General features: G+C 43.5%; 4 protein-coding genes across 6 annotated transcripts; 3 read left to right on the top strand and 1 right to left on the bottom strand.

Annotated features, from left to right (window-relative positions):
* Positions 1–72: 72 nt before the first annotated feature.
* Positions 73–4,903, bottom strand: blzf1 (basic leucine zipper nuclear factor 1). Its single transcript, XM_035629289.2, has 7 exons — positions 4,751–4,903; positions 4,384–4,475; positions 2,827–3,278; positions 2,347–2,546; positions 2,115–2,243; positions 1,431–1,683; positions 73–1,329 (listed from the first exon to the last, which is right to left on the bottom strand). Exons 2-7 carry the CDS (start codon positions 4,400–4,402, stop codon positions 1,144–1,146), a joined length of 1,239 nt encoding a protein of 412 aa, XP_035485182.2. The 5' UTR covers positions 4,403–4,475; positions 4,751–4,903; the 3' UTR covers positions 73–1,143.
* Positions 4,904–5,109: 206 nt separating this feature from the next.
* On the top strand, positions 5,110–13,233 carry ercc5 (excision repair cross-complementation group 5). The gene is made up of 15 exons (XM_035629282.2): positions 5,110–5,445; positions 5,905–6,080; positions 6,182–6,297; positions 6,415–6,537; positions 6,674–6,731; positions 7,050–7,193; positions 7,273–7,477; positions 7,784–8,737; positions 8,822–9,096; positions 9,410–9,529; positions 10,190–10,403; positions 10,999–11,143; positions 11,333–11,533; positions 11,613–11,697; positions 12,397–13,233. Exons 1-15 carry the CDS (start codon positions 5,358–5,360, stop codon positions 12,925–12,927), a joined length of 3,435 nt encoding a protein of 1,144 aa, XP_035485175.1. The 5' UTR covers positions 5,110–5,357; the 3' UTR covers positions 12,928–13,233.
* Positions 13,234–13,376: 143 nt separating this feature from the next.
* On the top strand, positions 13,377–17,280 carry mettl21e (methyltransferase like 21e). 2 transcript variants are annotated; one of them, XM_035629302.2, is made up of 5 exons: positions 13,377–13,852; positions 15,752–15,891; positions 15,993–16,110; positions 16,224–16,321; positions 16,552–17,280. In XM_035629302.2, the coding sequence occupies exons 1-5, from the start codon at positions 13,801–13,803 to the stop codon at positions 16,876–16,878; spliced, it is 735 nt and encodes a 244-aa protein (XP_035485195.1). In that variant the 5' UTR covers positions 13,377–13,800; the 3' UTR covers positions 16,879–17,280. The 2 variants fall into 2 exon arrangements, with proteins under 2 accessions (XP_035485195.1, XP_035485194.1); XM_035629301.2 differs by having other exon boundaries at positions 15,749–15,891.
* Positions 17,281–18,859: 1,579 nt separating this feature from the next.
* On the top strand, positions 18,860–23,624 carry LOC118302821. 2 transcript variants are annotated; one of them, XM_035629284.2, is made up of 8 exons: positions 18,860–18,993; positions 19,217–19,328; positions 19,419–19,570; positions 20,421–20,538; positions 21,033–21,617; positions 22,152–22,312; positions 22,411–22,528; positions 22,781–23,624. In XM_035629284.2, exons 2-8 carry the CDS (start codon positions 19,232–19,234, stop codon positions 23,206–23,208), a joined length of 1,659 nt encoding a protein of 552 aa, XP_035485177.2. In that variant the 5' UTR covers positions 18,860–18,993; positions 19,217–19,231; the 3' UTR covers positions 23,209–23,624. The 2 variants fall into 2 exon arrangements, with proteins under 2 accessions (XP_035485177.2, XP_035485176.2); XM_035629283.2 differs by having other exon boundaries at positions 19,217–19,340.
* The last annotated feature ends 291 nt before the right edge of the window (positions 23,625–23,915 follow it).

Below are 23,915 nucleotides of genomic sequence, written 5' to 3'. Positions count from 1 at the left end.
AATTGATGCTTTTTAGTGCTTTGACTGAGCTCCAATACAGGGTTAATAACGGGTCAAGAACAAGACATTTTGAAAATGGTAGAAACTACTTTGGTCTTTATTTTGGATTTGATGTACAAATGATAGATTAATATTTTCATGATGCACTTTCACTGCGATTTTTATCGTCCATCACTTGACATACAGGTGAATTATGACAAGTGACAAAACGGTGCGATATATTAGGTCATTTCATAGTACTGTATTCTGAGGCAAAAAACTGTCCTGTTTTTCTAATTAAATTACCAAAATATCACCCAAATAAACATGAGGATGCAAAGAAAACAAATCAAACAATACTACATCAGAAAAATATTGCCTCTTATTTTTCTTTTAAACAAAATCAAACTTTAAAAAATGTCTGTTCGCACGTGTGCTACTATTTGACAATAGAAGACCTTTTTATTAAGGATACTGTTGCACAATAATAATCAATTCTAGTACCGTTAATACACTCCCAAAACATTTTAATGTATATTATAATGCCTTTTCAGCATGCAATATACAAAATACATTAATACAGTGTTTTTGAAACATGATAGCACCATCATAGAGTAACTGGGAATCATTATTTTTGTTATTGCACAGTCACATGTGCATTTACAACTTGTCCGGTAAAACCTCAGACTCACTTCTGCATGACATACCATTTGAGGTGCACACTAACTAATGAATGTAAGAATATGTCAATAAAACATAAAAAACACAAGCCAAGTGGTCAAATATAAATAAGCAGACACCTTAACTGTCTGTTCACCATGTAACACTGACTCAATCTTGACCTCACAACCCAGCAATAAATATTATTTTCTATAGTTTAAACCAGGCTCTGGAAATGCAACTGTCATATGATATCTGAACAAAAATTACTAAATTTTCTTTAAAAAAACCAAACAAAAAAACATCAAGTTGATACAGGTTTAAAACCACTTTTTGAAAAAGTGAAATGCGTTGTACTAGCAAAAATGTTTGCTGGCGCAGATGTTGCACTTTTCAATCGGCTAACCAAAAAGCAGCAACATCCTCCGGAGTGCCTTCCTGTTCAGACCAGTTGAAATAAGCTCCAATGCTGCACTGGCATCAGACAGGGCCGCTCCTTGACCTCTACAGCACCAGGATGTCTCCCGTGCAGCGCTCGCAGCAGTTGAAGGTGATGTTCTCATAGCGGGTATACGGGTGAAACCTGCCAATGCTCTTTTTGTTGCCGAGGAAGTTTGATGGGGTGGAGTCACTAAGCGGAGGATCGGTCATGTTTTCTGAACTGGTAATTGGATCTAAAATCTTCAGCACCTAACACAGAAAAGAGACAACAGATTTGTGAACCTCTTGATTCTTTTATGACTAAATATTATAAAATGGTCAGATTTGCACAAGGATAATGGAGTTCAAACCTTCTCAGCCATCTTCTCGGCCGGTGTGCTGCAGAGCTCCTCGGCTGTTGCAGTGCCGCTCTTCACCACACTGCTGTTGTTGTTGTTGCCGATGCTGCTGTTGCTTCTGGTGTTGCCCAGCAAGTGGCAGTTGATTGCGTCTGATAGTTTGTGATTGGCTGCCGCCAGCTCTCTTGTGCTGAGGGGCTGTGCGCTGGGGTAATAGGTCTGCTGTCTGCCCCACTGCAGAGACACCAGGAGCTGCTCCAGAGATCTGACGACAAGAAAAGAAAGCAACATCAGCACCTAGACTCGGTCGTCATGACTGAAGGTGTCAACTCTGGCTCTTTATTTATACCCGACAAACAAACGTATTATTCTGAAATGGAGCGCTGATGAAATTGTACTTGTATCAGTAGATTAATTAACTTTACATTCAAGTAGTGTTCATATGGATCCCTCTCAGTTTTGTGTAATAAAGCTCATCTATTGTTGTGCAAGGGGGAATACATTTTTCCCAGCAGAATCCTTACTGCACAGATTTTTTGACAGTTTCATATTCATTTCCATCAATTAATAATAAATATTATTTTAACATAGGTGTCTCTAACTGTGTTGTTTCAGTACATCTTTAGGACTTTTTAAATTGTGAGCTATTAGATGAAATAATTTACGTAAACTGTTATGGATCAGTAGATATGTTACCTGTGAGTGAGAACCATGTCCCCGGAGAACTCCTCTCTCTCGAGGAGCAGATCCTGAATTGCTCCTTGTGCCTCTCTGGTCTGTCTCTGTAGCGCCGCTCTGGCGTTCGTCAGCTCCTCTGCCATGACTCTGAAGAGGCAGCATTGATTCAAGTGTTTATTTAGCATGTTTATTCTCTTTTCATTTTCGGACCTTTTCTATTTGTCCAACAGCAACTTTGTCCCATTCATACCTGCTGGCCAGGAACTTGCTCCTCCAAACATCACACTGAATACTCATTCGCTCCAGCTGCTCTGCAGTGTGCGCCAGAATTCGGCCTAGAGCTTCGTTCTCCAGGATCAGCTGGTTCTTCTCCCGTGACAGGCGCTCAAAGTGGTACTGAAGGTCATCACCCACCGACGCCACCAAGAGTTTCTTTAGCTCACGGTTCACCTGGAATGAAAGGAGATACAGAAATACTTACATAGGTGAAGAAATTAACAGATTCTTTTATATTTATTTAAAAGCACTTCACTGAAAAGATGAGAAAAAGAAATACAGCGGCCTTGTTGACAATAAGGAGCATGATTACCCTGCACCAACTACGCTATAGTGTTCAACTTATCCATATATATCCTGCACGCTTTAAGATATGAGACAACGATACACCTGGCTCTACAGAGCTTAATATGTCTCATTTCTAAATAAAATGAAACTTTGATTGATGTCTTACCTCCGTCTGCACACGGAGCTGATTAGAAAGCCCTTCTTTGTCCTGCAGCAGCCTGCGTTCAGAGTTCTGCAGCTTCTCCATCTGTCCTCTCCAGTCCTCCACCAGAGGCAGCGGAGGAGATCCCTGCTCCTCCGCCTGTTGCCCTGAATCCCCTTTACCCTCAGCAGGTCCTGTGCGGCTGCTGCGGCTAATAGCAGAACGCGGGACGATGATCCTCACAGCCTCCACCTCTGTGCAGGCCTCCCGACTCACCTTGCCCAGGTGGAGCACCCCCGGCGGCCGTGGTGCAGCAGAGTGGGTAGACTTTGGGCTGTGTTTTGGGCTAGCCAACTTCAAGAGTGGAACTTCAGATGGACCTGATGGCAGTGTATCCGTGTTGACTTCCAGGATTGCCGGTGTTTTTTTAGTTTCCATGCCATCGCCGGCCCCTCGGACAGGCACAATGGCAGTACCTACAAGAAGGGAATGAGGCCATGTTTACACTTTGCACTTAAAGTTAATCTTGAGTGGTCCTCTCAAAATAGGACGGCTCTAACTATATGGGGTCCAGTTGTGTACATTTAAGGGGATGCATGTGTCATATATTGTGTAGTGTTGGACATGCTGTATCTCAGGCATATGTATGGTAAGGAATAGAATATTTAATTTACTCCTTAAATACCCTGAGTCAACAAACAACTAAATGCATTTTTAAAGCGACATAGACCGACATGTATGATCACATGTATTATGACACATCTACGCCATGACAGACAATGCATATATACATTGCGGACTCTCTCTCCATTTGCCACATTTCAATCACTACTGACTAAAGCGGCAAGGTGTTACCCCTGAGAGGGTGAAACCAGCAAGTTTCTGCTAGTTGTTTTTTTTATTGAAAAATTATTAATAGTTGCCTATTAATATACTCTCTATTATCTGCAAATAAGTTTAAACACATTAGTCTCAGTCTAAAGAGGATAACCATACAGACTGGAAAAGAAGTCAGTCGCCTGCTTATTGGCCTTTACACAAGCCACACTGTATGTAACCTGAATAATAATCAGTAAACTTATTAGACTTTTTGTTTCCCGAGCCCATTCCTCATCCTGCATGTCAAGCATGGGCTTCTTCTGCACCACCCCAAAGAATGTAGAAAACAGCCAAAAGAAAGTTTCTTAAATCTGATTTTACGAACACTAAACCTCATCAGCCGTGTCTTCGAAGCTTGTATAGTCTTGAATAACGAATGTCTTGTCCTTCCTTTCTAATTGTGAATGAAAACAAGTTTACAAATGTGTATAGGTATAAGCAATACGTTTGAACCCATTAGTCTCAGTCTAAAGAGGATAACTGTACAGGCTGGATAAGGAGTCAGTCGCCTGCTTATTGGCCTTTACACTATGTAACCTGAATAATAACCAGCAAAGGGAGACTGGAAGAGGTTTGGTGAGAGTATATCTGGAACGATCTGATCCCAAACCCAGAGAAATCAGAACGTTTTATCAAGCAGAACATGTAAATACTCGTTGGTGAAACGTAAACCGCAGGAGATTGTAAGAAAACAATACGAACCTCTCACAGCTGCAGTCATGGTGGAGGCGGCGGCGGCTGACAGAGAAGAAGCCGGGGGAGTTTCACCGAAACCCTGGAAACTCCGTCCTGTGCTGGTTTTACAAAGAGAAAAGGTGTTTTGTTGTCAACATGTTGTACCATTCAGTGATCACGACAGTAACCACAGAGGGCGGCTGGTCAGAGTTCAGGGCTAACGGCGGCGGTTATAACGTTACACCGTGTCCGGGGCTAGCGTGGCTAACGTAAACACAGTTCCCCTCTTCAAGTTGCGGTAAATTAAACGATGTAGGCATATATATATGCCTACATATATATATATATATATATGAATATATATTGAATTCAGATAATTTGTTTGGTATCATACCGGGTAGAATGGATCCAGTTTCCTCGATTGAATCGCTGTAAGCAGCAGAACGATGTTGTGTTTTGTCACCGGACACAGTTGGCATCGGAAGAGCAGAGAGAGATTGTTTTCGCCCCGGATTTTCCTCCCAGGCAAAACTTCCTGTCGAAAGCCGACCGGGACCCCCGCCCTGCCTTTCTTGCTGGTCAGAATTTTCTATATAGCTCAAAACGCCAAAATTAAGATTATAACCTTCCAACGATTTCTAACATTAACTATAACAAGTCTAATTTGTCGAAGCAACAGCGCTCTACAACAACGCCTGACAGACTAATCCAGGGGGGGAAAAGCCCACAAACGTGGAAAGTGGATGCTGCCTCAAACCGGTGGTGTAACAGCCAAATACGAGCCGACATGAAACTAAGCGGAACCTTAGCGCGTTGTAAATATTTTCTCTACGGACAAAAAAATACTGTTACAGCGAATGTTAAAGCGCCGCACCGGGGAACGTTAGTGGTTAGAGAACAATTTGATAAAATGCTCTAATTAGTCGAACACTGTCGATTTATTTAAGCGTTGCGGGTTTTTTAAATACACCATATTTTGGGAGAGTGTTGTTGCAGTCGTCATGGGAGTGCACGGACTGTGGAGGCTGCTGGAGAGCACAGGGAAACCCACCAACCCGGAGACTCTGGAGGGGAAGATCCTGGCTGTCGGTATCCTCACCTGCTGATCGCCTGAGCTATTGAAACAAAATAGCATTAATTTATATATATATATATATATACTTTTAAAAAAAACTAAAACTCAATATGAATGGGGTTTATCTTATTTGTATTGATGTGAAGTCATCACATCACATGAAAGCTATTTGTCATTATTCTCTATTAAAACATACATGTAAATTGAATGAATCACATATTAGCATTCGAAATAGCCTTTATACATGAAAATAATCCTTAATTGTGTAGTAGTATTTAAACAACAATGGTGGTCATTTCAACAGTAATTTATTAATGGTCTATATATTAATGGAGCACGGAGCACACAAGGTGACACTGTGTATTAAGACACAAACTAAATAATAAAAAGTTATTTCACCACGGTCTGCTGTCTCTCTGTCAGATAGCTGACAGTCTTATGACAGAGCTTTAACCTTAACCAGACTCCTCCAGACATCAGCATATGGCTGAACCAGGCCGTGAAGGGGGTGAGGGACCGAGAAGGCAACAGTGTCCAGAACGCCCACCTCCTCACTCTCTTCCACCGAATCTGCAAGCTGCTGTTCTTCCGCATCCGGCCAGTCTTTGTGTTTGATGGGGACGCGCCGCTGCTGAAGAAGCAGACTCTGGTAGGCCCAGCGATGTGCTGGAGACACATGTCTCGTTCCAACGTTCCATGTAAATGTTTTTTGAAAACAGCAGATTTAGGCTATTAATGGCTCCCCTGCAGACTCTGAGGAGGCAGAGGAAGGAGGAGTTGAGCCGTGAGTCCAAACAGACCAATGAAAAACTCCTCAGGACTTTCCTTAAGAGACAAGCTATCAAAGCTGCCCTTGGAGACCGCAGGTAATGGAATGTGGAGATGTACAAGTGGAGGGATGGCAAAGAAAATAAACATCAGTCTACATAAACATTGTAATCGTCATAATCTCAGAGGGTTTTGTTTGTTTTTTCCTGCCACAGTCATGATCCTCTACCTAGCCTCTCCAGTGTGAAGAGAAATGAGGTGGACGATATTTATGTTCTACCAGCACTACCGCCTGCAGAGGAGAAGGACGAAATCAGATCAGATCAGGCCTCGGAAAGGTAATGATTCACTAGTTATTGTGGATCAAGTGGCAAGTTATTCAGTCCTAATATCTGCAGAGTTTTACAGCCATCTTTTGTCAAATAGGAAGGAGGCAAAGATTCATTGTTATTTCACTTGTTAATCTGCTTGCAGTTCAGAGGAGGAGGAAGAAAAAGAGTGGGACGGAGCGGACAGTTCTCACGTGTATCAGGTAAAATGATCACATAGGAGCATCAAATTATATAACACCACCACCTAATAATAAATCTCTAAATGCTTTGTGTTTGAGAGATACATCAGTATAATGTTAAGAGGGACAACATATTATCTGGTAATTTAATTTTATTAGTAAAAAACTACTAACCGTCATAATCTTATGAAAGTATTTCGAGTCACATTCCAAAACAAATCCTCAAATTAGTCACATATGTTCTTATGTTGTTTGACTTTATCACTCACTGTCTTTATGAGAAACGCCCTCTATAATACTTTATCTTTGAAGCCAGACTCCTCCTTCACTGTGTTTCAGGGAGAACTGTATGAAGACCCCAACTCGATGGACATCAACTCAGAGGAGTTTGCCAGCCTGCCCCCTGAAATGAAACATGAGATCCTCAAAGACATGAAGGACCTTTCCAAAAGACGGCGGACCATGTACCACAAACCTCCGGAGGTAAAGTTCGTTCTCATTCAAACTCTCAAGCTCACCTGTCGGCTCATCTCAACGCGGACTCCTCTCTACCCCCACTTAGCGGTCAGGAGACTTTTCCCAGTACCAGTTGGCCGGCCTGCTGCAGAGGAACCACCTGAACCAGCGTCTGGAGGGTGTGGAGAAAGAGATGAGCGAGCAAAGTGCCGGCAGTGCCCCACAGCTCTCCCAACAGGATGGGCAGAATCACAGCGTGGAGGCTCGTCGACTGGTTTCAGAAGACAATTCCCACTATATTCTGATTAAAGGTGAGGCAGCGGCGATCATGTGTGCACTCAAAGGTCAAAGTATTTTTTCAATTTTTCACTGGATAATTGTCAATAATTAGTTCTCTCATTACTTGAGCGCATTAAAAAAACTGTATGGTCAATGTGCTCTCCACTGTATTAAAACAGTCACGTTGGATTTGTTGCCATTTCTAAATTGATGGAAAGCAGGGGTGTTTTAGACAGAAGTTGTACAGAAAAGGTTGCATGATTTGTGGAATGGTTTCTTTGGTAAAAAAAAGACTTAATTTATAAATTTAACACACCACTACACTTTTCCCTACCTAGGCTCCGCAAAAAGTAAGACCGCGACAGCCACCGAGAGCCAACCTGCAGCACCGGCCTGGTCTGGCAGCTCCCTGTCAGGCTCTAAAAGACGAGCAGCAGACAGACCCGAGCCCCTGTGGCATACTGTTTGTGAGGGAGAGGAGGAAGTGCCAAGTCACTCCTCAGAAGATGCCAAGTGCTCAACATCAAAACCATCTCAGGGAGACACGTCACCGCCGTCCCCTCGCACACTCAAGGCGATCCGGGCTGCAATGAACGACAGCTCAGATGAGGAGACGGTTGACCGCGATAAGATGGATGGTAGTGTGTCTCCACGTACTCTGCTCGCAATCCAAAAAGCTATGGCTGAGGAGGAAGACGGTGCAGCTGAACACAGAACTTTACTCAGTAACACATCCACCAAACTGCAGGCAAAGAGTCATCATCCTGTGCCACAGTTGGTCATCAGCAGCTCAGACGAAGAGGCCGAACCTGATGATGCAAAGTCTTCACCTAATGAAAATTCAGACTCTAAAGGGAACTCGAGAGGTCAAAGTCTGCATGTGAAAGACAGTTTGTTTGTTAGCATTTCTGAAGAAGAGATGGAGGAAGTGATTGGTCAGAGAAATAAAGCTCTTCACCTTGCAGTGCTGCAGAAACCTGCAAAGCTGACAGAGGATATCAGGACAGGAAGTCGTGGGCAGACAGAGAAACGAGTTGAACTGGAGAGAATAGATTCAGAGCACGGACTGATCACAAAGAAAGACGATTTGGTTCAACCACAGGCTGCTGCTTCTAGTCAAATCACACTACCCATCAACCTTTCTGCTCAGCTATTTGTAAAACCTCTCAGTGCAGCGACTGAACGTCAACCTGTACTGGTAGAGCAGAGGAGTAACACGTCCACTGAGCTTCTGGAGGAAAGGAAGGGAGATGATGTGGAGTCGGGGGGCAGCGAGGAGAGCGAGTCGGAAGGTAAAAAGCCAGTCAGATCACACTCATTCATCCTTTCTTAAAAAGTAGATGTTAAAAATGTTGCTGTGCTATGTGTTTCATCAGAGAGCTTCATCGAGGTCTCAGGAGAAGAAAATATAGAGGAGGATGCAGATGGTTCGAAAATTCGAGAGAAAGGATGTTCGGGCGAAGTCGACGAAGGTGAGAGCAAGAAGAAAGAAAACCCAGAGGAAAGTTTGACGGAGGCTCCAGCTGCTCCTCTGAACTTAGAGGAAGATGAGGACAAACAGAGACAGAAGGAAGAGAAAGAGCTGAAGGAAGGAACAGAGACAGCGTCTGGCTCAACTCGAGCGGCCAATGAATGGCAACACTTGGATATGGTGAGTATTTCTGTCAGTTTAATCGATTGCAAGAAAATTAATCTTCAACCATTTCGATAATCCATGAAGTCATTTTCTTCGCTAAATTACGTGACATTACCCAGTGTGGAATTTGAAGATATTATCCCAGACTTACGGAAACTTTGAAGATCAATGTTCCCTAATTTCGGATATTTTATTGACCAGAGGTGAGGAAGCACCAACTGCTTACATCTCGTTTCCACGTGGTGTTGTTTGTGTGTGTGATTCTGTGTATTTTATCTAGTACGCTCCCAAGTGTTTAATGAAAGGAAATGCACTTGTTGTGCTGCAGGAGGAGCTGGAGGCTCTGGAGAGCTCTCTGCAGGTTGAGCAGAGCAACCTGAGGGAGCAGAGGCAGCAGCAGGAGAGGATGGCGAACTCAGTCACCGGACAGATGTACCTGGAGAGCCAGGTGAGCCAAAGGCCCAATAGAATCACATCAACACATATGGACACATCCTTAAGAAAAAGCCTGATGAAGGAGCTTTTTTTAGAAAGGATTGATTGTTAAAATAAAGTAAAAATGAACACGTAAATAATCATAAGCATACACTCACTGTCACTGTGATATGACAACCCAGAGCAGGTGTAGGACTAACTGGGGGATACATTTCACTGCCAAACATTCCCACATTCCCACACAGAGCCAAGACATGCAGTTAGTATTACATCACAAACTTTTGGATGTGTGTGTGTGTAGTACGTGTGTGCACGTGTGTGTGTGTGTGTACGTGTGTGTGTGTACGTGTACTCACTCGCACTCTGAAATGTCACAGGCTGTTAGCATTTTCTCCGTCATAAAATCACCGCTCATATAAAACCTCCTAAGTGCCTAATCTTTATTAATCCCCAATGAAAGGAATCACCAGTATTGAAATCTTGAAATCAGTAGTAAAGAAGAATAAAAATAGAAGAATAGGCGTCTAAAATAACATGATATAATGACAGTATAGCCAATAAGGGTTGCAGATAGACACAAGCCACCAGACACTTGTCAAGTGTTGTGAGATACAGTTGGGTTTTTTTTGTTTTTTTTGTTTATAAGAAGTGACTTTGTCCTGTTTGAAACCAGGAGCTGCTGCGGCTGTTTGGCGTGCCGTTCCTGATGGCTCCGACGGAGGCCGAGGCTCAGTGTGCAGCACTCGACCGTGCCGACCAGACTCACGGGACCATCACAGACGACTCGGATGTGTGGCTGTTCGGAGGGCGGCACGTGTACAAAAACTTCTTCAGCCAGGACAAATACGTCGAACACTACCAGTTCAGTGATCTGCAGAACCAACTGGGTCAGTGCTTGCTATCAGTCACCAACAAATGTCTTCTTATTATTTATCATGTTGCCACTTGATAGTTTAATTAGATCCAAGAAATGGAAAATGCATTTGGTCTGCTTTTCTTTCTTTTACCAAATACCAAATTATACCAAATACATCTACAAAAATGCATTTGGGTGTATTTGGGGTACGTTTTTTTCTCTTGACTTTCTTAGTTGTTGGACATTCCAGCCTATTTCCAATCAAATTTATCAAATCTAGTAACTCCAGTATCCAGTTGAATGCAGAAACACCTTGATGCTGCAGTATTGTAATATGTCACTGCAGAGCTACACATTTATTCCGTTTTATTCTCCATCAAATTAAATAATTTTGCTATTTTGTGGCCCCCCTGAAATGGGAAAATAAGGTGTTGAAATGGTGTGAAGACAAAATCACAACAGGAATCTGATAAGCTAATATTGGACATGTGAGAGACGGGTGTTAATGTTGGTGCTGAGTGACGGGGTTGTCAACAAATTGACCGCAAGAGTGCATAAGGCTTTTCATCTCGCTCTCCTCCGCACTCACTCCTCTCGCTCTCGCTCTCTCTCTCTGGCTCTCTCAGGTCTGGACAGGACGAAGCTGATAAATCTGGCTTACCTGCTTGGAAGTGACTACACAGAGGGCGTGCCGGGAGTCGGGTATGTGACTGGCATGGAAATACTCAATGAGTTTCCAGGACCAGGGATGGAACCACTAACACAGTTCAGGTATGTGTTTTTCATTCTGGGCTTGGTGGACGTTGGTGGATTTATTTATAATTATTTTCAAAAGATCTTTGGTTGTATATTTTCACGGGATACTGTGCAGTCACAAACACGGCGACAGCTGTGACTGAAGGCATCATTTTGTCAGGTTGTCTGTTTTATTTATCTGGTTATTGTTTCCCTTCCCTCTAGTAAATGGTGGTCAGAGGCTCAGGAGAAAAAGCGTCTGGTGTCTGATCCTCGGGACACAAAGGTGAAAAAGAAATTGCGGGACCTCAAACTGCAGCCTGGGTTTCCCAACCCGGCAGTGGCTCAGGCTTACCTGGAACCTGCTGTGGACCAGTCCGACAGCTCCTTCAGCTGGGGACGCCCACACCTCGACATGATCAAAGAATATCCTTTCATCACCGTGTGAGTGTTTGTGTGGGCATGTTTTTATGAATGTATAAATATTCCTGAACTGCTCATTCACGTTCTGTCTTAGTCGTTTTGGCTGGAGCAGTAGGAAGACGGAGGAGACTCTTCAGCCTGTGATCAAGCAGCTCAACACCCAGCAGGTAATTGAGAGAAATCTCAGATCAGTAAACAGAAAAAACTCTTGTCACCACTCTGGCTGTATGTTTGGGGTTGTTGTTGGAATAGTTATATACAGTAGATGCAATGCATTAGCAGTTGAAATATTTAGCAAAAGGTATCTAATGGATAAGCAGCTAAATGGCTAACTTAAAGTATGAATAAACATCTGTTAGCTGTGAGTTACCATAAATTGTTAAGTAAAAAAATAAGCAGTAAGCAGTTTAAATTGTGAGCCAAAAGCTATAAGGTTAAAGTATTTCATAAATGGTTAAATGTCCAGCTTCTTCCATTGTACGTGGTAGCTATGAAGGACTTTCTCCTTCTTTGGGTCTTTAGTAAGTGTTAGGCTGAGTTTCCAAATGTCACTTAGAAGTGAACTCTAAAAACAAAAGTTCACTGTCTGGCTAATTTCCTGCTAAAACAACACCTAAAAAAAAAGGTCAAAGATGTGTTTTGACCGTGTGATGGCACAATCCAGATCTCAAAACTCGTTATTTTCAGTGCGTAGGTTGCTATCTCAGACTCCCGGCTAACAAATGATAATGAGTGTGTTTTTTTAAGGCGGGCTGCCTTTCCTGGGTTTCTCTACAATCACAGGCTTCCACCCAGAGCTTGCATCCAGCGAGTTGTCATCTCACAACTCTTAATACTATATGTTATCTCTCATTGTTTGGGTTCAGACTCAGCTGCGGATCGACTCATTCTTCCGCATGGAGCAACAGGAAAAGCAGGCGATCCGCAGCGAGCGACTCCGCCGAGCAGTCACCTGCTTGAAGAGAAAGGAGAGGGAGGGAGGAGAGGAGGAGAGTGAGGAGGACACGAGGTCCCCACTCAAATCTAAGAAAGGGAAGGCAGCAAGCAAAAATCAAAAGAATGGAGGAGGAGAGAATGAAACGGAGACTTCTGTGGCAGGAGGAGGGTTTCTGGGGACGGAGCTGACCGTGGAATCTCCGCCTACATCTCTCAAGTACGTGAGCAGCATCAGTCAGGAGTCCGTCCCAGTAAAGCCTGTCCCTCAGTCTACCAAGTCTCTACCTCAGAAGGTCAGGAACAACGGCAGCAGCAGCTCTGGAGAGGACAGCGATGGTGTTGGAGAAATCGCTATGGTTACTGCCCGATCTGTCTTTGAAGGCAGCGTACGAGGCCACAGAGCGAAAAGCACAAGGGGGAGGGGTAGGGGAAGGGGAAAGAAGTTAAGAGGAAAGGACTGAACTTCCAACTCAACATTAATCATCTTAAGAATTGTAATCACAGAACTTGTCACACACTCCCAAATAATGCCTGTGATATTTCATGATGGAGATGTGAATGTAAAAATGTATCATGTCATGAACATTTATTATGAATCGAGCTTTTTCTGTATTATAGAACATGTATTTTGTGAAAAATGTATGTGGCTGAAATATTTTTTTTACCTGTTTAGAGGTAGATTTGTGAGAGGATGAAAATATTTTGTCTAAAGAAAGAAATTTTTGAGGCAGAATGTTGTTGAAGTAAAAGTGTTTTCCACAGTTTGACTCGTTCGTCGTGCTGATGTTGTCACAGTGAGACTGGGACGGTGCCAGGCTTCAGTGCCACACTTGAATTTCTTTCAGACTACTGTATGTTTCAGCCAACCTATATCTCTGCTCAACTCCTACACAGTGTGCCTGCAACACAAAAATGTACAAACTTTTGCATATGAAAAAAAAATCTGGTATTTTTCACATTAATTTGTACTTTAACTTGTTAGTTACATTTCCTTTCTAAAGTTTTCTTAATATCTGTCTTAATCTGAATCACTTCACCCTCCTCCCCCCTCTCCAGCTCGGCAGCCCTGTGGGGCAGGTGTTGCTGTCAGTCAGCAGTTCAGCCTGAGCAAGGGGGATTCAGCATGTCCAGAGAGCGCTAGGAATGAGCGGTGGTAGGACTAGAAGTTGGGAAACACTTTATTTGTGTGTAACTCAAAACCAAAGAAGGTGACGGCCAGGTTGACTTGGATCCAAAGGACTTAATCTTGGACTACAAACAAAAGAACAGCAGTCGGTTTGGGTTTTGTTTTTGTGACCCTCCCTCCCTGCTCTCTTGCTTGGACTTCTTCAGACATGGAGACTCAACAGTCCAAGGCCATGGACGACTCCGAGACTGAACAGGAAGGTGAGAATTAAGAGTCATACATAACATAAACCAAAATATTTGTCTGTTATTTGAGCGGCATTAATTATCGCTGAAATCCACTTTTTTTTTATTTGAAGGGTTGTTCTTTTTGAAACCTTTCAAAGGTTAAATCCCTGCACAATTAAAAGTTAAATCCTTTAAACCAACTGCATATGACTAAAGTGTCAGAACTTGGAAGATGTGGGATGTGTTGGAATATCAATTCCCTGTAAAAAATTATAAAAAATCTCTGCACGGTGGTGTAGTGGTTAGCACCTTCGCCTCACAGCAAGAAGGTTCTGGGTTTGAATCCCGGTTCAACCAGGGCCTTTCTGTGTGGAGTTTGCATGTTCTCCCCATGTATGCATGGGTTTTCTCCGGGTTCTCCGGCTTCCTCCCACAGTCCAAAGACATGCAGAATGGGGTTAGGTTCCTACAATCTAAATTGATTGTAGGTGTGAATGTGAATGGTTGTCCGTCTCTGTATGTGGCCCTGTGATAGGCTGGCGCCCCCCCCCCCCCCCCCCCCCCCCCGCGACCCTTAAATGGATAAAGCGGTAGACGATGAATGAATGAATGAATGATGAATGAATGCCTGTTAACGACAGATATAACAGATATTTACAGACACAATAGCACAAAATCAATTGAGCTCCTGAGAAAATCCCTGTCCTCATTCAACTGTTGCCTTGACGCGCAGTGGGCTCCCCTGACCTCTCCAAACCAGCGTTACATAACTGAAGTTGTGTGTCACAGACTCTGAGTAGCCGCCACTGACACATGGCTGGGGTCTGGCACACTCGCAGGATGCTGCAGACCAACACAACAGGATCAGTGGGGGCATTATTGGCCTAGATGTGATTCATTTATAGAGCAGGGAGTTCACTGATAACCTGCAATGTGATACGATGAAAAACAATGATGACTCAACTGCTTGATTTAAGGCTGGCGTGTTTTCAGTGACTCCTTTAGGTGATGTGCAGTGGAAGACAAAGTAAAAGAAAACATCTATTCAATACTGAACAGTATAATTATAAGTACTGCTATTTCTATTAAGCTGAAAATCAAATCAGCAGTGTGTTTCGACTTGGCCTGCTATAAGTGGGTATTCAGAGCAAACAAGAGTTTAGAGATAAAATAAGCTGCATGTTTCTTCAGCATCAGTGACTGACACCTAAAACTACTATGATTCAGCAAAGAGAAAATAATTAAAAAATGAATAATCTGAAAATGGAACCGTACTCATAAGGGAACGTCATCAACTCAGATTCTGCAGGATATTTGTAATATTTGCAAACACTGAACATAGACTTGACTCAACACCTCTACACAATAACAGCTCAAATACAAAAGACTAGTACAAAAATGTATTCTTAATATTCTCTGGAGGCATTTGGTCATTGGATCCTTAAAACCCTTTTCACAGTGTACAATTGTCATAGAATCCCCTGCTATGACCAGTACAAAGCATGTGCAAATGATATATAATTAATTATAGTTTCATACCATTTACATGTACCAATGACCCAGAATATACATTATCAGGGCTCATAACTGGCTCACCTGAAGACTGATAGATGCGTCTTATCGATCCCAAACTGGGAAATACCAGAAATAGTCACAAAACTCCAGTTGCCATACTGGGAATTGAACCTAGGCTGCCTGAATAAAAAAAAACAGGAATCCTAACCTCTACACCATATGGGAGGGGAAAACTGTAATCTGACAATTATTCATGTGAATGATTAAACCTGTGCTGTTGCTAAAAAAACAGCACAGGTCTCTTGCCAAGTTTTGCATTCATATTATGAAGCTTTGTGAAATTTGGTATTGGACAAAAGCTATGCCTAAAAATGTGTTACTTTAATCACACTGAACCTGTCTGTCCTTTGGAAGCAGGATTGGCCGAAACCATAATGGCTCGACGTTTCTACCCCTCTGTCCTCGGCTCCGAGGCCTGGGAGGGATACACCTTTTCTGATCTGGAGATCCGCATCAAAGAGTCCACAGACCTCTACGGAGCCGTCCTCTGGCCCTCGGTGCGCCCAAACTTATTAATCCCAATATTCACGTAGCCGCAGTGTATCGTTTTCATTCTGAGCCATCCCCCGGTGACCTATCAACGTGTGTCTCCCGACAGGCAATGGTGTTGTGTCATTTCTTAGAGACCAACCGAGACGAATACAACCTGACGGACAAAAATGTGATTGAACTGGGCGCTGGGACTGGGCTCGTCACCATCGTATCCAGCCTGTTAGGTACAGGAACAAAACTCTTTGGTATTTGGGAGCTGCATTGATTCTATGACTTATCAAATTTGACTGTTCGTGTCCAAGTCCCTTTAATGCTCAGCTGTCCGGTCTCTCTTCAGGTGCTAAGGTGACCTCCACTGACCTACCAGATGTGTTGGGGAACCTCCGTTACAATGTTATGCGCAATACCAAGAACCGATGCAAGTACATCCCTCTGGTAGCTATTTATATGTATCTATTCATCTATTTTTAATGTTTCATACTTTATCATGCAATATATGTTTCATTGCGTTTTGTTTTCGCTGTTTTCCCTGGCAACGTTGATGATATAAAAACCCTGTGAGTACATAAAAGTGGACTTTTCCTTTTAGAAGAAACAATCTTTTGGTAGTCGGGATAGAATATGTCGGTGTGCAATTGGGTGAATCGACCATAAATCCTCCCCAGGTCACAGAACTCTTCTGGGGTCCGGAGGCGGAGCAGCGTTTCCCACGCGCAACACACTGCTTTGACTACATCCTGGCCGCTGACGTGGTCTACGCTCACCCTTACCTGGAAGAGCTGATGGACACCTTTGACCACCTGTGCCAGGCAAACACACAGATCCTCTGGGCCATGCGTTTCCGCCTGGACCCAGAGAACAGCTTTGTGGAGCGCTTCCGGCAGCGTTTCCACCTGGAGGAGCTGTATGACCTCCCGAGTCTGAGGATCAAACTGTACAGAGCCTGGACGAAGGCCGAGGGGACCAAAGGCCGAGGAGAGGCTGCTGCCTGAACCGTGCTGACGGACAGAGAACTCTTAATCGTGTCAGCATGTCTGTGAATGTTAAAGTCTCGCTACTTTTGATTATTCAATTTATTAGGTCACTAGTGTTTTCATGGATTTTTTGTAAATGTCTTAATTCTTTTTCTACACTGAGACTTTATGCTGTTCATAGTTTGACACACCAACGTTTTTAAGCTGTCATATTTGGAATCATGTTTTTTCACATTGTATTACATTATGTAAAGTATTTAGTGACGTATTTATCCTTGTCCACTAGACAGGTTTCCATATAATACAAAACCATTCACGAAGAAATCCGCCGCCAAAATGACCAGTGACCTAATTTATTGTACGACTGTTCCTTTGCATTTCATTGGAGTTCACAATTAAAAAAAAACTTGCAGCTCCGTATGTCTGGATATTCTCAAGGTATCATTTGTACGATGATGTGGGACTCGTTTTCACAACTGCTGGTGAATAGTTATGTTTATTTCAGTATAACAGCAACTGTTGAATAACATGTTAAGCACAGCTGAGCTTTAAAGTAAATCTGAAGCCGGTCAAAGTTTAGTCTGATCTGACAACGTAGAGGTTGATGAGCAAAGCTGAGCTCTGACAGTACAACCCTTCCTCTAGCGCCACCGCCAGGTCAGACTCTACTTCATTTAACAGTTTTTGAGCGCATTGTTTTACTGTTCGACTGTGACACAGTTAACGTAGTGGAGCACCCAGACAGACGGTTGGTGGAGACCAAAAGCAGAGATACAAGAGAGTGCATATGTGACTTTTCGTTTATAGGGTGCAAAGTTCAACATATCTTGCCTTCACAATATGATCCCACTGGCCCGATGTGGCCGCGACAAGCCCGCCAACATGTGATGATATGTGTTGTTTGGCTGCAGAAAGAGAGGAGTGGTGAAGAGATGGACCGACGAGGGATAGGGAGATTATCCATGCTGGCAGTGAAGCACCACAAACACAACAGTTGAAAACAGTCTGTGGCCCTGCAGGAGGATCAGTTACATCCTTTCACTGAGAGGCAGAGCTGAGACGCTGCCACTTATCAAGCTGCAAAACTCTTTATCTTTATTTGCCCAAATAAGGCTGCAGCACACCAACAACATAGCTGGGCGCTGACCTGACCACTGTGCTCGACCCCACTCCCCCATTAACTTGTCAATGCACTCAGAGCGATCCTGGATGATACCTGAAACTTAAACTGGGGCGATACTTCATGGTCGAATGCTCTTAAAATGTGACTGAGGTAGCTCCCTTCTCTTCTTGGGTGGGGTGGCGTGGGGGTTGATACAGCAGCGATGCATGCCAGCCTGATCCTGTTACCTGCCATGTCTGCTGAAGCCATTTAGGCCATTGCAGGAAAAGCAAGTTAAGGGTTCCAGATGACATTTTTAAATAGACTCTTGGCTTAATGAGACCTGGACAGAGTGGCACCAACGTACAAGAAATAAAAATCAGTTTATGAGGCTTTTAGGTTTTGGTGACAAAACTCAAACACACACAGATTCAAGAGGGAAACCTTGCAAAGATGCCTTCAAGCCAAACACAAATCATGTATTGACCGTTGTTTTTTTTTCCCCCGCCAGGGCTTATCCTGTCTCTGTGACTATTTGTAGACAACCAAGAAAAGCGAATGCATTCTCAACGTAACGTGCAACACCTCGAATGATTTGACCCCCAACTGTGTCCAAATCATAACAAGTAATTTGGAATTTCTAACTAATAAAGCCAGGTTTACCGGTTTGCTATTTCTTCATATTATATCCATTCAGGTCACATTCAGTATGAGGTTCCTGAGAGCAGCAGCAGAGCCGTCCATGACCAACACAAAGATCTATAACTGTTGATATGACACGACTCCCTCTCCGACTCATCTTAGCTGTTGCTGTGTGTCTGTGGGTGGGTCTTTGAATCTACAGTGTGTATGCTCCCTTCTCAGATCCTGTTTTGCTTGATTTCTCATGGGCATGGCTCTAAAAATACCCCCGTGGCCTTGTGATGACGATGGGTGTGTCCAAGGGGATGCTGAGTCTATAACCTCGCAGTCAGAGGTCTCCAGATGCAGTCGCATTGCTCCCGGGATTTTGCACAAGAAAGCAGCAGCAGGTAGGTCAACGGCCACGAGTAGGTCGTTGGGATACTGAGTTTGGTTTGTAAGAGCGTCATGTCATTTTCTCAAACTTGAAATTATCTGAGAAATGTGATTGTTACATTGGAGAAATTGTGGAAATAAAGGAAGTTAAGAGAGTAACAAAGCCAAAACTATAAAAAAGAAAGAAAGACCGAATCTAAAAAATCTCTATTTTCTCCTGATCTGTTTGTTCAACAGCACAGAACATTTTACATGGATACTGTGTCGACTTGTTTTGTGGAGGAAACCTATCGTGTGTCAGGAAAGGAGGAAGAAGAAGAAGAGGAGGAGGAGAAGGAGGAGGAGGAAGGTGAAGAAAAATGTAAGATGAACCAGTCCAGGTTAGTATTTTGATTCGGACCCCACAGATCTGAGTGTCGGAATTTTCTATATCTTCCAGATGATTCACAAACTAAGGAGTCAGCGTTCCGGACACAACAGAGACAGAGTTTCAGAGTTTCTTCTACAGATAAAGAGGTGTATAATTATACAGGACGGGAGATCTGCATCGAAGAAGCTTTGCACTCATATGCAGGCATGATATGGCCAGAGGTGAGTAGCACTGTTTGAAATTTGAAATTGCACTTATTGAAACTCTTATTCCCTCAGTTGAAAGTCACTTTGGATAAAAGCATCTGCCAATTGAGGAGATGTAAATTTAGAATGTGTTGCTGCAAGCACAGGTCAAGCATCATCTACGTCAGATGGAGTTGACGTTTTTTTTCCCCGCATTATCAAGCCAACACAACCGAGTCTTAGAGCTATTTCGATTTAATCACAAGGTCTACTGAGCTCAAGCGTCAACAGAATAATCTCCATGACGACTCCATCTACTGGTATGATGGGGTCGACCTCTACTCGACTCTGACTCCATGACAGTCCACATCAGCTGATGGCTCAGTGGATCCCCTTCGATTGGCAGAGCTCATATTGCGCGCTCTATTTAAGCTGCTTCAGTCGGCCTACTCTTCCTATTTTTACTCCACCTCCACCCCGGCACCTCCTTTTCACGCTGTATCCGACTTGTTCGATGTCCTGTGTTGTCATTGATGCCTGCTCTGTGCTGTGCTGGGTCTTCAGCTGCCGCTCTTCCTGCCTCACTTTCCACTGAGGCTCATGAAAGGGTAGGAAGGTGAGCTCTCCCTACCTCAGGCTCAAGACATATGTACATGGAAGGACAGGGCGGGCAGGGCCATACTTCCAAATATAACTTATTGCAATAATTGAAATGAAATCATTTTATTATAATGTGGTCCTGACAGAAATCTCTTTCAGAGGTGTAATGAGTGTAGTCTGTCTCCCTGTTGTCCTGACAGGTCTTTGCATCTGATACATAAAGGAACACAGACTAAATGTCACAATGTTGAGTATTAATGTCCATTGTGATTTTGTCTGCCCTCAGGCTTTGGCGCTCAGCCACTACCTTGACACTCATCGTGAGCAGTTGAACCTTGTGGACAAAGAAGTTCTGGCGATCGGAGCAGGGACTGGCCTGGTGTCTGTTGTAGCAGCTTTCCTGGGTACGAAAAAAAAAGGGTGTTTCCCAGAAGTTTGACTTGGGGGCTGGCAGGAAAAGGTCTGGCCAAGTCAGGTTTGCGTTCTTAAATACAGAGATGTTTTCCATCCGTTATCAATACCACTTTATCTGGGCTGGAGCCGATCCCAGCTGACACAGGGAGAGGGGCGGGTTTCACCCTGGACAGGTTGCCAATATATATCGCGGGGTCAACATACAGAGACAAACAACCATTCACGCTCTCATTCACACCTACGGTCAATTTAGAGTCTCTGATCCACCAAACCCCAATCTGCATGTCTTTGGACTGTGGGTCCGGAGAAAACCTACACAGACACAGGGAGAACCTGCAGAAAGGCCCTGGATGGTTTTTGTCCGAACCTGGAACGTAAACCAGGAACCTTCTTGCTGTGAGGCAACAGTGCTGCTAGCCTCCACACCACCGTGCAGCTTCTGAGAGGTGATTTCAGGTTGAATATTTTTATTCACTATCCTCAGGTGCATGGGTGACAGCTACAGACCGTCCAGAGGTCCTGAACAACCTGAGACTCAACTTGAGCAGGAACACCAGGGGGCGCTGCAGACACACACCCCAAGTGGCAGCTCTGTCCTGGGACCACGACCTGGAGCGCACCCACCCCACATCCGTCCACCGGTACGACTACGTGCTGGCAGCGGATGTGGTCTACCATCGCGACTTCTCAGACGAGCTCCTCGCCACCATGAAGCATTTCTGTCAACCGGGAACGACCGTGATCTGGGCCAACAAGGTCAGGATGGAGAGCGATCTGACTTTCACTGAGAACTTTCAAAAGGCCTTTCACACAAGTTTACTGGCTGAGGATGGAGACATGAAGATCTTCATGGCAACGAGCAGAGACGAAGAGGGAGAAGGTGAAGAGGGGCTGGAAATCCAATCTCTGCTGAGAGAGGAGGAGGAGGAAGGAGGGACGGAGGAGGCTGAGGAGACGGAGGAGCAGGAAAAACACAATGAGGAAAATGGTAGTGACGTAACAGAGGCCGAGAGGGGAGATGAGGAGGGAGAAAGAAATGAGCACACAGCCAGTGATGAAGATATCACAGGTGAGTAATCGCAAGCCCCATTACCTTCTGTTTAATGAACAGTTCACCCAAATTACAAAAGATTTTTTTTAAATTTACATTTCCACCTGAGGGCATAGTTAGATGTAGACAAGATAGTTTTTATTCTAGAAAAATCTGCTGCCATATCAATATCAGAAAGTAATTCTAATTAAAAACTGCTGACCATGTCTTACGGTCTGTTTATACTACACGTTTGTCCAAAATGAAATATATCTGAAACATATGCATGTATGAAAATGACTGAAATGTATGAGGCAAGATCAATTATCAATTCTCCTTAGTAAAACAAAAGGTCTGATTTACTCTGCCCACTGGTGTAGAGTGTGTGAATTAAAAAGGAAGAAAGACAAAAACTGTTTTTTTCAATTAAAAAAGATGCGATGTGCCCGTCAAATTGCTGATGCTCATCTTCTTATTGAACCATGTCAGGCTATTGACTCATAATTATAGATTTCTCTTCATGTTTTGCGTCAGTGTCAGAGGGAATTTACATTTTTGGCCTTTTGTCCCAAGGACAGGAGCTACCGAAACAAACACCTGCCCAGCATTACCGAGCACCGGTCTGGGTTCCCCACGTCATTAGCAGCCTCAGTAAAGACATCTACCACTACGCAGGGCAGGACATCCTCATTTATGAATCCATGGACTCCTTTGGAGCTGTCATGTGGCCAGGGGTGAGTATTTCTCATATATGACAAAATGCGAGAAACCCCCCCAAAAAAGAAGCCAAAATCTCACTTGAACAGCTGTTGTTCATTTCTGTTCCACGCAGGCGTTGGCTCTGTGCTCCTTCCTGGACCACAACAGGGAGACGGTGAACCTGCAGGGGAAGCAGGTGCTGGAGTTGGGAGCTGGAACTGGACTGGTGGCCATCGTGGCCAGTCTGCTAGGTGAGCCGTCACAAAGGTCACCATGACATGACACACATGAAGTCAAGATTGAATATTTATTTTACATCATAATACTACATTGATTATTTATTATATATTATACTGTATTCATTTTCTCTATATCAGCTTTTTACTATATTGGTGTCTCTCTATCTCATATGTTCTATTTATATTTTAATTTACTACAATAAACTGGATTGTATTATAGAAGAATATATTTTAAAAATATTTTTCTTTTAATGTTCTCCTCAGGAGCTGCAGTCACGGCTACAGACTTACCAGATGTGCTGAGTAACCTCAGGGCCAACACGATGAGGAACACCAGGGGGCGGTGCAGACACTTGCCCAAGGTGGAGGTTCTGTCTTGGGGCTACGATCTGGAGCGCACCCACCCCACATCCGTCCACCGGTACGACTACGTGCTGGCAGCGGATGTGGTCTACCATCACGACTTCTTAGACGAGCTCCTCGCCACCATGAAGCATTTCTGTCAACCGGGAACGACTGTGATCTGGTCCAACAAGGTCAGGATGGAGAGCGATCTGACTTTCACTGAGAACTTTCAAAAGGCCTTTCACACAAGTTTACTGGCTGAGGATGGAGACATGAAGATCTTCATGGCAACGAGCAGAGAGAGAGACAGAACAGGCTGGATTAACAAAACATCAGCAGTTGTGTGAACGCCCTTGAGCCCCATGGGCTGCAGGGTGTCAGATGTCAGACTCTCTGAAGTGAATGTCTTAAACATTTAAAGTTGTAAAGTCTAAGGGGCTCTGCTTTTAGGATTCTGCTAAACACAACATATGTCTTGTTCCAGTTTGGTAGCAGATGCAAAACAACAGCATGTCATGAGATTAGTTGTAGGCCGGGGTCACCTGCTTCATACATTGAGATTCAAAACTTCTTATGGCTATCAATTGTAAAATATTGACCAGTGCTGAAAGATTTTGAAAGGCAGCACGCAAGTTTACATTTTTTGACTTTGCAGTAATGTGAAATTTGCATTGAACCATTAAGCTGCATTGTTCCTCATACAAGTGCTGATGATTTTCATAATGTTTTACTGATCCAGGCCTGGTTTCCCATTATACTGAAAGAGAAGAGAAATTATTTGTTAGTGTGGAGCTTAAAATGATCAATTACAGTAAATGACATTTGGAAAACCAAAACCAGCAGCTCAAACTTAATGCTTTTCTTTGTAAATATGATAATAAACCATCTCATAACTTTAAAGCTATTTTAGTCATACAATGGACATTTTGAACATATACAACCATTTTTAAGTTTTGCAGTGTCTGCAGCACTACTTACCTTTTTACTGTTTTACATTTTGTTTAATAAAATTTTTTTGAATGGAAATATTTGTATCATTGTACTTGTCATTTCT

The sequence above is a fragment of the Scophthalmus maximus genome, chromosome 4, assembly GCF_022379125.1.
Source record: "Scophthalmus maximus strain ysfricsl-2021 chromosome 4, ASM2237912v1, whole genome shotgun sequence".
NCBI lineage: Eukaryota > Metazoa > Chordata > Actinopteri > Pleuronectiformes > Scophthalmidae > Scophthalmus > Scophthalmus maximus.
This window is presented reverse-complemented; position numbering and strand designations above follow the sequence as displayed.